The sequence below is a fragment of the Xenopus laevis genome, chromosome 8L (genome assembly GCF_017654675.1).
Source record: "Xenopus laevis strain J_2021 chromosome 8L, Xenopus_laevis_v10.1, whole genome shotgun sequence".
Taxonomy (NCBI): Eukaryota; Metazoa; Chordata; class Amphibia; order Anura; family Pipidae; genus Xenopus; species Xenopus laevis.
The window spans coordinates 34,309,773-34,323,470 of NC_054385.1; the positions used below are offsets into that span (position 1 = coordinate 34,309,773).

Genomic DNA, 13,698 nt, shown 5'->3' on the forward strand with positions numbered 1-13,698 from the left:
CCCTTCAATTCTCATGCGTCAGGTCAGCAGTGTAACAGCAGAGAGGGGTCAGTAGGGATAGAGTAGCAGATGTTACAGGCCATTTTGACATGCATAGAGTCAGTAATAATACACAGAAGATATCTCATCTACAGCTTTAGTTCAACTGCAGCTCTCAACAAAGCCCTTTGGTTGGCAGTAAATGTTATAGTCTTGACAGCTCTGTATAACCCAGTGAATCTAGGCACAAGGTAAGGCATATCTGCCCCTGTTGTGTCTAAATAAGAGATATTGCCCAGGCTCCACTGACGAGGATCACAGAATGTCAAAGAGGATTTCTAGGGGTGCCAATATTTATAGTACCACCACAGATGAAGGGACATATTTTGGACAGCTTAAAAAATGCCACCTTAGGTTGGTAGGCAGTGACATTGACACTCTGATCCAGGTGACACTTGGTAAGGGACGTCTGTACTGGTCATGGGGTGGGTAGTTGCACATTTATTTGTAAGGGACCGCAAGAATTCTGCTGGGCGCTTTAACTACTTTATATAGACAATATCACTGGCAGTTTTGCTGCCCCTGGCAACGAGGGGGGCGCTGCCGCCTGAGGCGAGTGTCTCAATTCGCCTCATTGGTGGAGCACCCCTGCATAGGGTCTCCCAAAAGCCAATCACAGCACCCAGGAACATTTTTCATGCTTGTGTTGCTCCCAATATCTTTTTACATCTGAAAGTTTCTCACGGGTTCAAAAGGTTGGGGATGGGGACCCCTGCTAGAGAAGAAGCAGACCCAGCAGCTGCAGGGGGGCCCAGGAGGTATAGGGGTCCCATAAGGCCCTAATTCACATACAATTGCAATAAATATAGGTAAAATAAGTCAACCTCTAGACATTTTGGGAGCCTGAAAAACAATTTGCTGTGGTGCCCAGTAATATCTAGTTCCACCACTGGAAACATCTCATTAATAATTACAATAAGAACTCCAATAATCTAATTAGAAGCGGGCAGTTATATTATAATAATAATAATAATAATAATGCAAGGCTAATCAATAAACCACAAGCGCTGCTCATGTGACCCAAAAGCGATCTGATTGCTAATCAAGCCTCGTCGTCCCATGTGTGGGCCATTGGGCGTCCGTTTCTAAAGCGATGATCTCCCTGATAATATAAAGGCTCCAATGAAGAGCAGTGAAACAGGGGCCAGAAAGAGCCCGCGGAACCTTCTCTTGGGACCCTCAGAGGGAGACAGAGAGAGAGGGGGGGCTGATCTCACCCATGTGTGAAACTCGGCATCCCACCTGCACACAGCAGATCCGGCTCCAGGGGTGGGATCCAGTGACGTCAGCGGGGGTTTAAATGGCAGCGGCAGCGAGAACAAGGGCAGAATGCGGAGGAGGAGAGAAAAGCCACTGACTTGACCGCTGACCACTGGCTGATCACTGACTGCCATCTGCTGCACTAGCACCTCACACAGGACACTACATATACCGATCTCTGCCACCAGTTCACTCGTCTAATCACAGGAATCTCTTTCGATCACATCGCACGACTTTTTACACTGCAGAGATCGCGATTACCATTTTAGGAGGAAAAAAAAAAGGAAAACCCATCACAGGAATCCCGCACATCCCGAACCTTCACTTCTTATTTTTTTTACACCGGACCCTTTTACCCCTCACCAGTACCAATGGCTCCGACCCGTCACTGGGTTACCCCCCTGCTCCTCTTGTGTTGCTCCGGGATCTGTGGCGCCATCCAGTGGCTGTAAGTATCAGTGGGTATTTCATTATCATTGACACCGCTCCAATAGAGCCACTATAGATATCGCGTTAAGCGCAATATTCACGTTTTTTCATTGCGCCTAGCGCAGCCAGAGTACAAAGAAGCTTCCTATCTTTAGCTTGCATGGGGCAGAATGGGTGGGTGTAATTACTGCTGCAAAAAGACAACTGCCTTCTAATTTCATCTTCAGATAATTAAAAGGGCAAGTTAATAATTAAAACAACAATGTAATCGGCTGCCCTTACCTCCTGCAGTTTCTTTATCAAGGTTCAGGAGCCATAGGGTTATCAGTGGAGTAGCCTATGCTAAACCACAATGAGAGCTGCTTTTTTACTCCTGCTACTGTCCTCTGTAGCTGTGTGTGCTTCTATTCATGATCAGCCCTCTGCTATTCTAATGGAAAATAAGACTCCTTTTGCTTTGGCAACGTTTCTGTACAGCTTGCAGCTTCCTCTGATTTCCATGTAAAAGATCTAATGTTTGCAACTTGGGCTGGGGGCATTGGTGTAGCTGCCACCTTTTATTAGTGTAGCTGCCCCCTTTTAAACCTGATGTTGGTGGCATTGCTGGTCTTGTGTGATTATATATTGTCAGTAGTGATCTTCAGAGCTATCCATTCATTTGAGGGATGACACCTATGGGAGAGAAAATCTGTGAAGAAAAGTGAATGACCTGGTTTTTTTTTTTTCCCCCTTCTGTTCTCTTTTATAGTGGGCTCACCGTAAATGGCAGCCGGGTGGCCTGGAATGAGAGCGAACACTGTCGCTTGCTGGACGGTCTAGTCCCTGACCAGTCGCAACTCTGCAAGAGGAATCTTGAACTGATGCAAAGTGTCGTTAATGCTGCCAAACAGACCAAGCTAACCTGCCAAATGACCTTATCTGACATGCGCTGGAACTGCTCTTCAGTAGAGAATGCACCAAGCTTCACCCCTGACTTGAGCAAAGGTACCAGCCCTTAAACCATATTGCATGGCTAATAACTAGCAATTCAACAAGGCTGATCTTAAATAGTGTTGGTGCATATATAGTGACACATTGTAGTATGTACAGATAGGAGGGTTTATCCCCCCTCAGTCAGGGAGTGGGACTTGCAGGATTGCAGTATTGAGTAACAAATCCATCCCTTTACCTTGCAAATTTCGTTTACTGTAACCTATAAAAGTAGCTGAGATGATCCAGCCAAAAGTGTTTATAAGTGATACTTGGCTTGCTTATTTGTTCTTCCGTAGATGGCATTTGGGGAGTTAATTACTGAAATCCTCTAATAAGCAAATATTTAAGTTTTAAAGCAGGGTGTGAGATTCTTAGGGAGATTTATCGACCGCTGCGGGTGTAAAGGGACATTAAGTCGATCAATTCTTAATGTTGAAAGCAAAGATTTATGTAGCATTGATTGCACGGGATACTTGCTTGGAAAAGTTATTCCACTATCTTCATGCCACTGTTGTATTGGAGCCTATGAATTAGAGATAGTATGGCAGTTGTGCTTCCACTTATGAAAATATACAAACAAGCAGACAAATAAGATTCCTGGAGCAAAATAAGCTATGCCACTTTATTTTTTTTATTGCACGTTAAAACAAAAAATGTCGTATTAATGGACAATCTGATAAATGTTGTGTGATATTTCTTTTTCTAGGTACCAGGGAGTCTGCCTTTGTCTATGCTCTGGCCTCTGCCACTCTCAGCCATACCATTGCGCGTGCCTGTGCCTCGGGGGAGCTGCCCACATGCTCTTGTGGTGCCACCCCAGCTGAGGTGCCCGGAACAGGCTTCCGATGGGGAGGGTGTGGGGACAACCTACATTACGGCCTTAACATGGGCTCTGCTTTTGTTGACGCTCCAATGAAGTCAAGCAAGTCTGCTGGGACCCAGGCCACTAAAATTATGAATCTACACAACAATGCAGTTGGCAGACAGGTAAGAGTATATTCCCATGTTACTTACTCTGTACAACTTAGGGGATTCAGTAATGGGATAAAAACCGATTGGTAACTATTCCAGAGTATGGTTCCTATTTCAGCTGAGAAATGCCTTTGACGGCTAGTTCTGCTATAGATAGGAAAGGCAATCTATCTGTCACCACCACCAGTTTCCATTCAAGTCATTGGTGTGCAAGACGAGCTAAAGCTCATGGCTACGATCCTACTTATTGTATAAAGATGCAGGCTGATAAAAGCCCAGGTTTCAGGCCATTGGGAGGACCTGCCCAATCGATATAAGGCAGAATATTGGTTTGTGTTTCTTTAAACCCCACTATGATCATAATTGTTGGGCCAAGCGATCAAATAATTCCAGTTTGGATGACTGTGTTGATTGCGGTATAAGTGAAAGATTGACATACTTGGTGAGGATATTGCTATTTATGCTCATCTTAAAGAAACTGTAACCTCATAAAATGAAAGTGTTTTAAAGTAATAAAAATATAATTCTGTGTTGCCCTGTACTAGTAAAACTGGTGTGTTTGCTTCAGAAACACTACTATTGTTTGTATAAATAAGCTGCTGTGTAGCCATGGGGGTAGCCATTCAAAGGAGAAAAGGCTCAAGTTACACAGTAGATAGCAGATAAGCCCTGTTAAACATAATGATGTTATCTGTTATCCCATATAGCCTTTTTTTTCCAATTTCTGCCATTTTTTACATAGAATCTTGTTTATATGAACTATAGTAGTGTTTCTGAATCAAACCGATCAGTTTTACCAGCGCAGGGCAACAGTACATGATATTTTGATTACTTTAAACCACTTTCATTTTTTTTTTTTTTGGGTGTTACTGTTCCTTTAAGATATATGTGGGCCTCGCTGCTCTTGGATCACCTCGTGTGCCATTTCCCTAACAGGCTCTCTGACCACACTGATTGATCTATCTGAAACCCATTGTTTACATAGCAGCAGGATATGGAGTCTTTAACAGGATTAATTAGCAAAGTGACTAAGATAATAGATCTTATCAAACTTAAAGCAACAACTCCATGACAAGTTTAGAAATATATAATTTCATGAAAACAACATTAGAATTGAAATTCATGGATATTTTGGGAATTTAACATTGGTGCAAAGAGGCGGGAATGCAAGAGCTTACTCTCTTAACACCACTTGAATGTTTGTCTAGTATTTCAAACATGGTTTTCTCAATGCTGCTCACCAAAAAGAGGTCAGCTCCCATAATCCCCATCCCCACACATTGCAACCCCATGCTGCTCTTTGAGTTAGCACTGCAAAAAAACAACAGTTTGCCAGATGTTGAATGCCCATATGCCTGCTGTGTGTGGCTTTCACTCTTGTCACAGTATTCACTTGGGTAATGCAAGCTTAGCATAGACTGAAAAATGAAATATGTGTTTGTTTTTATCCTTACTTTTTACCGTTTGTTTCTAACAGTATACACCTGGAATTATAAACTATTTTGCTTTATTAAAATATTATAGTAACAGTGTCCGTTTCATTCTGCAGGTACTGATGGACTCTTTGGAGACAAAATGCAAGTGCCACGGAGTGTCTGGATCTTGCTCCGTGAAGACCTGTTGGAAGGGCCTGCAGGATCTTCCCCATATTGCTAATGAGCTTAAATCCAAATACCTTGGTGCCACTAAAGTCATCCACAGACAGACCGGCACTCGGAGGCAGCTTGTTCCCAGGGAGCTAGACATCAGGCCAGTGAGAGAGTCTGAGCTGGTGTACCTGGTTAGTTCCCCTGACTACTGCACAAAGAATCCCAAGTTGGGTTCATATGGGACACAGGACAGGTAAGCTTATCCTGATCTAAAAATGAAGTCATTATTACTAGAATTAGCAATCTGTTGGTAGGGAAGGGATGATGGCATTTTAGGTTTGCAACAGCTTTGAATTAATTCCGTCTATTAACGCTGCATGTTGCCTTGGTCTGGCTGCACAGTATGTGCTCTGAATTTTACCTGTCATAGAAATGTCATCAACTACTACCCTGTATATTTTCTTGGATGTCTGGAGTCAATTAGGCAGGATCTGTCTTCAGCCTGATCCATTTATCTCCCTGATGTTTAGCTTCTGCACCAAACTGATGAAAGACACTGAAAACTTATCCCCAAATGAGCTAATGTCAGTGGGTGGGAAATCCGAAATATAAAACTTTTGGTTGAAAAAAAAAAGGATGGCTTATATTTGAAGCAATACTAAAAGTGTAGGCTACTATTGAATGAAATAATTATCAAGTAAAATGATCAAATACGAACATATAAAAAGTGTTCACCATGGCCAGCTCTTAAGACAACTGAACTGGCAGTTAGTGCATCAAGCAATAGGTGGGAGTTTTCCACTGCACTCATCACTTTCTGATCAGAAGAACAGGAAGCGGTTCATGGATTCCCACGAGCAAAATAAACATTTTCACCAGTATAAACTAGGACAGTGGTTGGGGAGGTTACCCATATATTGACTCCAACAGCAGTGGCCAACATCTTAAAACTCTACTACATACAGGAATTATGGGGGAATCTGAGATACTTTATTTCCAATAACTTGCGGTTGTGGGCACTTATATACAGTAGGCTTGCTATATGTCAACTAATCAACTTTATTTTTATTTTTTTGGTCTCCCATAGGCTGTGCAACAAGACCTCCGTTGGTAGTGACAGCTGCAACCTCATGTGCTGTGGGCGGGGATACAACGCCTACACCGAAACCATCGTGGAACGCTGTCAATGCAAGTACCACTGGTGCTGCTATGTCATGTGCAAGAAATGTGAGCGGACAGTGGAGAGGTATGTCTGCAAGTAAAGCCATAATGGACTTCACACTGTACACTACTAAAGCACTGACAGCCCTCTGTGGTTCAGCAAACAGACCTTCCCTGGCAAAGGGAGAAGCAGAGCTGGAACGTTTTAACTTTTCTTCTGGATTAAAGCTAGGGGAAGCCAAATGCAACTGGTCTGATCTGCTTGCCCGTCAATGTATGGGCCCCAAGTGGCTCAAAGAAACTCTAAGGACCAAACACAAAATATGCATAGGTTCCCCCCTTTGACGTGAAACAGCCAAGCCATCCTGAAGTCCTAAAGCCAGTAACAACAACGGATTTATTGCCTGCCAGGTCAAGGAACCCAAGTGATACCTCTGGTGTCTGTAAATAGACTGGGTGACAACTGGCAGCACCAGACTGAGCCTATTTATTAATTCCCATATTGCATTTGCAATATGCTGGCAAATGCTGGATCCTTAATTCTGTTTCAGGGGCCAGTTTTTGGGGGTTTAATTCTGTTTTTTTTTTCAATATGAACTTTTAATATGCCTAAATTGGACTATAAAGATGAGGCTCAACTCTTACTTGAAATCTGAATCTGGGACTCATTCATATTTCAGTTACTACTTGTTTTAAAAGTCCCCCACTGTATATGTGGGTATGTATGTATATGTGTATAACTGGATATTTGAAGTTCAGAGTATTCTGGACGTTTTTATCTGTAAAAAACAAAAAAAAAAATCTTTTTAGACAATGAGACACGAAGTCTTACAACGTTGTGTTTTTTTTTTTATATTTGTAAATGTTATATTTTTTTATTAAAATTGGTATTTGCTGCAGCAGAAATCGTGGTCTTGTGTTGCTGACCATAAAGCGGTGGGTGGATCAATGTGTAGTGGTTGGGGGCAACGCACGGAGTTGCTGAGGGTTTCTAAGGCAACGCTGGTGATGGAATGGTCCATTCTTTTTAGCTTAGGATTTCCTGCACCTGTGGGGTTCAGTCTGACAGCTGGATGGGGGAGGGGAGGCATTAGCAGGTGCCTTTTGCAAGGTCTGTAAGGGAGCAGCTGCTGCAGTTAAGGCCTGGGCAGAAGATCTGTAATCGTAAGATGTATGCATACACCCAGGGTGCTTGTAATCCTCTAAATTCCAAAGTTTTACTGCCCAAAATACTTGGTGTTTTATTTGGCCTGCAGAAGTCCCTTCCCCCTCCTGCTCCATAACTGCCATAATGCTGAGTAGGACAATTGGAATAGACTCCCTTTCCCCCCCACAGTGCAAAGCAGCTTCCAGGAATATCTCACAAATACTTGTAAAATACAAGGCAACCACTATCCTTATCCAGACCACCACCCTCCCCTTCTGCTGGATCTGATTTATGGTTGCCCTATAACCTCTAAGCTGCACTCGCTGGGGGTCCAAGGTGGTATGAGCGCTGACATTTCTCTTATGGCTTGTGGATATAAAGGTCATTAATAGGATCAGCCAGCTGAAAGACTGCCAGAAACTTGCAGGAAGAGATTTTAACATAAAACCCCATGTTGATGCAGTTGGGTTGATACTTGTTATGATGGAGTTGGAGTAGTCACCAGGATGCGTGCGTAAGCCATAAACCACGTTACCTAAATACTAGAGACTGGTTTAAGATGATACAAAGGCCTGTCCAATGGGTCAGCTTGCCTATATTTGCCATCATGTACCTTTAATTTTAAAGCCTAACTAAAGGAGTAGGGTAGAAATAGTGTACATTATGTTTGGGCTTCTATACCAGCCAAAGGCAATCTCATTCCTTTAGCAGTAAAAATCTGTGCCTTCCATCTTCTTTTCTGCTGATTCACTGCACATGCTCTGTGCTGTGGTCACTTACTGAGCTTAGGGACCCACTCACAATATACAGTACATATAGAATAGAAATGTCACAATATTAGGCTGATTAGTCATTAACACAGATAATTACTACATGGCAGCTCAAAAAAACCAGTGCAACTAGCATCAGAATTTAATAATAAGCCCTGTAGCATCTTATGTTATAGGCCAACCTCATTTTCTGCTTGATAGTTTGCGACAACCCCTAAGCTTGTCGTCTCAGCAGCTACTCAGAGCTCGCTAAGTATGTGAGCGTCACAGACACTTTCCAAGATGGTGACCTCCTGTGACAAGTTTTAAGTCCTGGATCATTGCTGCTATTGAGAAGCTGAAACTTTAGGCTGGAGCAATAAGGTCATTTTTAGAAAATATGGCATGTTCAGCCATATTCATTTTTAGTGTTAAGTTCTTCGTTAAGCCCAATGAACTGAGTGTATGTCAAATAGAGTTGTACTTCCCCTTTGATTGCAAGAAGAGATGTTGCTAACCCCCCCCACCCCCCCGTGACCTACTACCCAACTTTCCCTTTTAAAAACATGTGTGTGTATTGTATTGAGCTGAAATGTCACTGCCTATCATATATCTCATTCATTAAAGGGAAATGCTAGAAAGAAGACAGATGACATGTCAGCACAGTGCTGTCCCATACATTTTTTCAGAGACTTAGCTCTAAAATGGTGGGGAGGGGGGGCGGTGCCGGGTAATAATTCCTTGGTCCCTGAAAGAAAGATTCAGTGCTGTTCAGTAAATCACACTGGTGTAATTAATTTTGTACTTGCTCAGGCCCCCAGAGAGCTGATGGTTATCTAGACTGTCCTATGTAGAAATTTAGCTATTTTGTATTAGTGCAGGTGAATGATGATCATAGCTAACTGCTGAGTGTCAAGGGTTACTAATCTCGAGTCAAAATAGATCAGTTTTGTAAATTCCCACATTCCTATGGTTGTCAGTGTGAATCAGTAATTCTATGTACATGCTGACATTTTAACTCTACTTGGACTATGGTCACCGCCTCATCTCCTTAAAGCAGTGGTCAATGGGATGTTTTTGCTTCAAGCTCCCATTAGCCCTTGATGACCACACCTTAAGCATATATATAAAGCCATGGCTGTATCAACCAATCAATGTAGAATAATTACTGGCACAGAAGAGCTTTTTGTAATCTGAAAAAGTTTTGCTGTACCAGTAATTCTACAGTGGACTTGTAGGAAGGGGCTGTCCCTCTATACTTGGCACCGAGCAAAAATTTAAAAAGTGTTGATTCCATTAATTTATATCAATGATGCAACCACAGTCTGAGCAATGTATAACCCTGGCCTCCATGATAAGCCCCCAGGAGTATCTAGAAGAGTAAACAGGGATTTTGCTAACTCTCACCTTCTGGCGGAGCCAAGTCTGGACTGGGAGTCAAAATAGGCCTTGGCATTCCGAATACACAGAGGCCCAAAGAGTTATCCACCAGCCCACAATATAGTGACTGTCTATGGGACCTTACAACAGCCCCCTTGACATTTGCCAGAACCCACATATTGCCAGTCCGGGCCTGGGCTGGGCCCACCTCTCCAGCCACTGTTTCAGGCTCATCAAAGGGGAGCGGTCCCACAGTTTGAGAACCACTCCTTAAAGTGCCTAATACACCCAAACTGACCAATTTCTTGACTTTGCCACCATAAGTGACCTGTAACAGGTGGTAATTCCAAGGCTCCATTTGCCCCCCACTGTGGAATGTATCAGGCACAAGGCAAGTGGGGCAGGCCTTTTGCCAGGGTAAATATTATTTGTTCCTACATCATTGTTTCACAGCACAGATTGGAGTGAAATACAGCTTTACAATTAAAGTAAAACTATACCCCCCAAATGAACAGATAGTTTATATCATATTAAGTGGCATATTAAAGAATCTTACCAAACTGGTCTATATATTTAAGTAAATCTTGCCCTTTTGCATCTTATGACTTGGGCCACAATTTTGTGATGGTCTGTGTGCTGCCTCATATGTTAATTGGCTCATGTGACCTAACATGTATGGTTTGTTTGGTTTGTTTGTGTGCACAGTGAATCGTACGATCCCAGGGGACGGCCCTTATTTTTTAAAATGGCAATTTTCTATTTATGATTACCCAATGGCACATACTACTAGAAAAGTATATTATTTTGAAAATGGGTTGTTTACATCAGCAGGGTTTTACATATGAGCTGTTTTATGCGATCTCTTTTTATAGAGACCTACATTGTTTGGGGGGTATAGTTTTCATTTAAGTATGAAGAACCTGTTGAATGTCAGATTATAAGGACTTTTATTATCGCTAATTGTACTGCACACAAAGATGTTGTTTTATAAGTGTGGGGGGGTATAGTTCATGGTACACAGATGTCAAGTAACCCTGTGTGATGAAACTATAATTATCTGCCATGTAGTAGGAAGAGGAATTGAGAAAATCCAGCATTTGACCATTTTTACTCTCTTAACTGGGTCGGTGGGACATATACCTCCAGGAAGTACATGACTAAATGCCTGTTTCTAACCGGCAATTGGCAGAAAGGCTTGTGGTTCATCCTGAGGTCATATTATTACTGTCTGTTATTTATGTCCAGATGTAATAGTCTGTGAATGTATAGAGGTATGGTTCACTGCCTAAAGGGCTGCAGTGCAGATGGTGGTCCTGAAATATATCTTTCTCAAACCCTTGCTTCTAGTTTTTATGGGGTTCTGCAGATAGCTTGTTGCAAAAATAGATTTCCATCACTGATACTGGCTGTACCACAACTACCACCATTTGCCATCACTTGAGGGCTGATTTATGAACATAAGTGCTAAATTGCACCAGGGCTGTTGCAAATAGAAACCATTCAACAAAACAGTCCTTTATAAGCTAGAAAATGAAATTTAAGATTTGGTTTCTATTAATGAAGAGTGGTTTGACTTTGACCAGCTAGACCCCAACCTAGTTCAATGTCCCAAATTATATGCCCGGGCCTGACTTGCCCCTCTCTGATGGAGTTGAGGTTGCAGGCGGGGTGGCACCAAGATAAAAATTTAGCCCAGCACCCAATCATGACCCGCTGGGAAAACTCTGCACCTGCTGTCCGGTTTTGGGATGGCCTGAGAAACACTAGTTGCTATGGGTAAAGTCAGACATACACATGAGGTTGCCCAAGTAGCAGGTCTATGTCCCATCAGGCCAATATGACCAGTGGCCTGGAGCGCCAGTGCAGTTCTCGCCCAATGGGATTTTCAAACATGCTGACAGATATTGGTCAAGTAGGTCCTACCACGGGCCCCATACAGAGGCCAACAAGCTGCTAGATCAGTGATCCCCAACCAGTAGCTCATGAACAACATGTTGCTCTCCAACCCCTTGGATGTTGCTCTCAGTGGCCTCAAAGCAGGTGCTTATTTTTCCATTCCCGACTTGGAGGCAAGTTTTGGCTGTATAATAACCAGGTGTACTGTCAAACAGAACCTCATGTAGGCTGCCAGTTTAAATAGGGGCTACCAAATAGCCAATCACAGCCCTTATTTGGCACCAACATAAACTTTTTTCATGCTTGTGTTGCTCCCCAACTCTTTTTACATTTGATTGTGGCTCACAGGTAAAAAAGGTTGGGGACCCCTGTTCTAGATGAATCAAAAGCAGTTTTTATCAGCCCATATATGTCCAACAAAAAGGGGCATTATATGCCTTTGTTCAACATGAGTGCAATGAATAAGGCTTGCGCTAAATAGCCATTTTGCCTACTGTTTAAATTAAGAAAAATCTGTGGTTTTTCTTGAGCTACAGGGCAATTGAAGCAAATCCCTGTTTGATCCTTGTGGGGTAGATTATTAGTTTTGTCTTGCAGATAAACAGGAGGCTGAATATGCTTTTTACCATAGATTTCTTGTCATTGGAACAATAGTCCAGATGTTCAGTCCAAGCTATATTCATTCCACTCATGTTGAACAAAGGGGTAAACTGTCCCTTTAACTCCACTGGTGTAGTCTAGCACCTTTCCTAAATCAGCCCTTTGGGCTTTGCTCTCCAATTAGATATGTTTGCAGTTAGGAGCAATGACTGATTGGATATCTATATATATAGATAGGTACCCTGCTACTAGCCCTATTGAACTTTTTGGCTTTGTACTTGGATGTGTTGATTCAGATTGGGAAAAGGGAAATCACAGCATCTGCCCAGATGCAGGCACGTGGAGTGGATTTCGGTACTAAAACATGTGAAAATGCATTTTGGTGCCAAAACCTGCTCCGTGTGCCAGCCCCCTGGGGCGAGCAGGTGTAGGCATAGACGGGTGCTGATTCAAGCATAGGGGAGAATCAGCCCAGTGTGTCGTAGCCTTAAGGGGCTCAAAATGATTCCCTGTTAAGAGAATAAGTTACTAAGTATGCCCTGGTTTTATACAGGTAAAAAGAGAGAAACAGATAAATACTTTTCAGAAAAAATGGTTCCTTAATAGGATAATTTAAAAAAACACCTATTATCTATCTTGTAAACTATAGCTGAAGCAGCTATTGCTTAGCTACCAACCATTTTGGGATTAGCAGTTCAGCAACAGCAAATAAGTAGCTGACTAGCTGAATTTATCTATTCAGTAGCCAAAGACTTTTCATATAGAGCCTCCATGCGATGCCTTCAGTGATAACCTGTGGCTTGTCTGCCGGCAGGTCTTCCAATGTATTATTGAAATGCGGATTTATCAGTGCTGCTCAGTAGGGAAGGGATAGAATATAGACATGGTGGCAACATTAACGATGACAACACAGATTGCATTAATTTCATTATGCTGTACAATGGAAGAATAAACATGCCAGGCATCCAGAGAAAGAGAGGAAGGGGATGACAGTCCCAGAACTGAAGACTTAAAGGGGAACTATCGCGAAAATTAAAATTTATTATAAGCTTCATCATACTGAAATAAGAAACTTTCTAAATGCAATCAATTAAATAGTTTTCATTATTTCTGAAATAATCGAGTTTATCTTCACAATCGCTCTCTCAACATCTGTTTCTCTTCATTCTCTCTTCATGCAGGAGTTGGGTGTCAGATGAATAATCCAATATATCTTATGGGGGGGGGGCTTCCTTTCCTAGCAGATGTATTAGAGCTCACTCAAATAACTGATTCCAGTACAAACAAAATAACTGCCTTTTGCACAAATTCTGCATGTAGAGAGACAGGATTTCTGGTGATTTTAATAGAGTGAGCTCTAATACATTTTCGAAGTAAAAGATATACAAGATATATTGGATCATTCATCTGACATCCAACTCCTGAATGAAGATAGAATGAGGAAAAACAGATGCTAAGAGAAGAACAGTAAAGATGAATTATTTCAGCAACTGATTGTATTTAG

The 13,698-nt window shown here is 42.2% G+C and overlaps 1 protein-coding gene across 1 annotated transcript; it reads left to right on the plus strand.

Annotated features, from left to right (window-relative positions):
• Window positions 1-1,381: 1,381 nt before the first annotated feature.
• wnt11b.L (wingless-type MMTV integration site family, member 11B L homeolog) lies at window positions 1,382-7,321 on the plus strand. Its single transcript, NM_001090858.1, is given in 5 exon segments — window positions 1,382-1,747; window positions 2,477-2,712; window positions 3,407-3,687; window positions 5,222-5,514; window positions 6,349-7,321. Coding segments are annotated over 5 exon segments (1,062 nt in total). The 5' UTR covers window positions 1,382-1,670; the 3' UTR covers window positions 6,524-7,321.
• The last annotated feature ends 6,377 nt before the right edge of the window (window positions 7,322-13,698 follow it).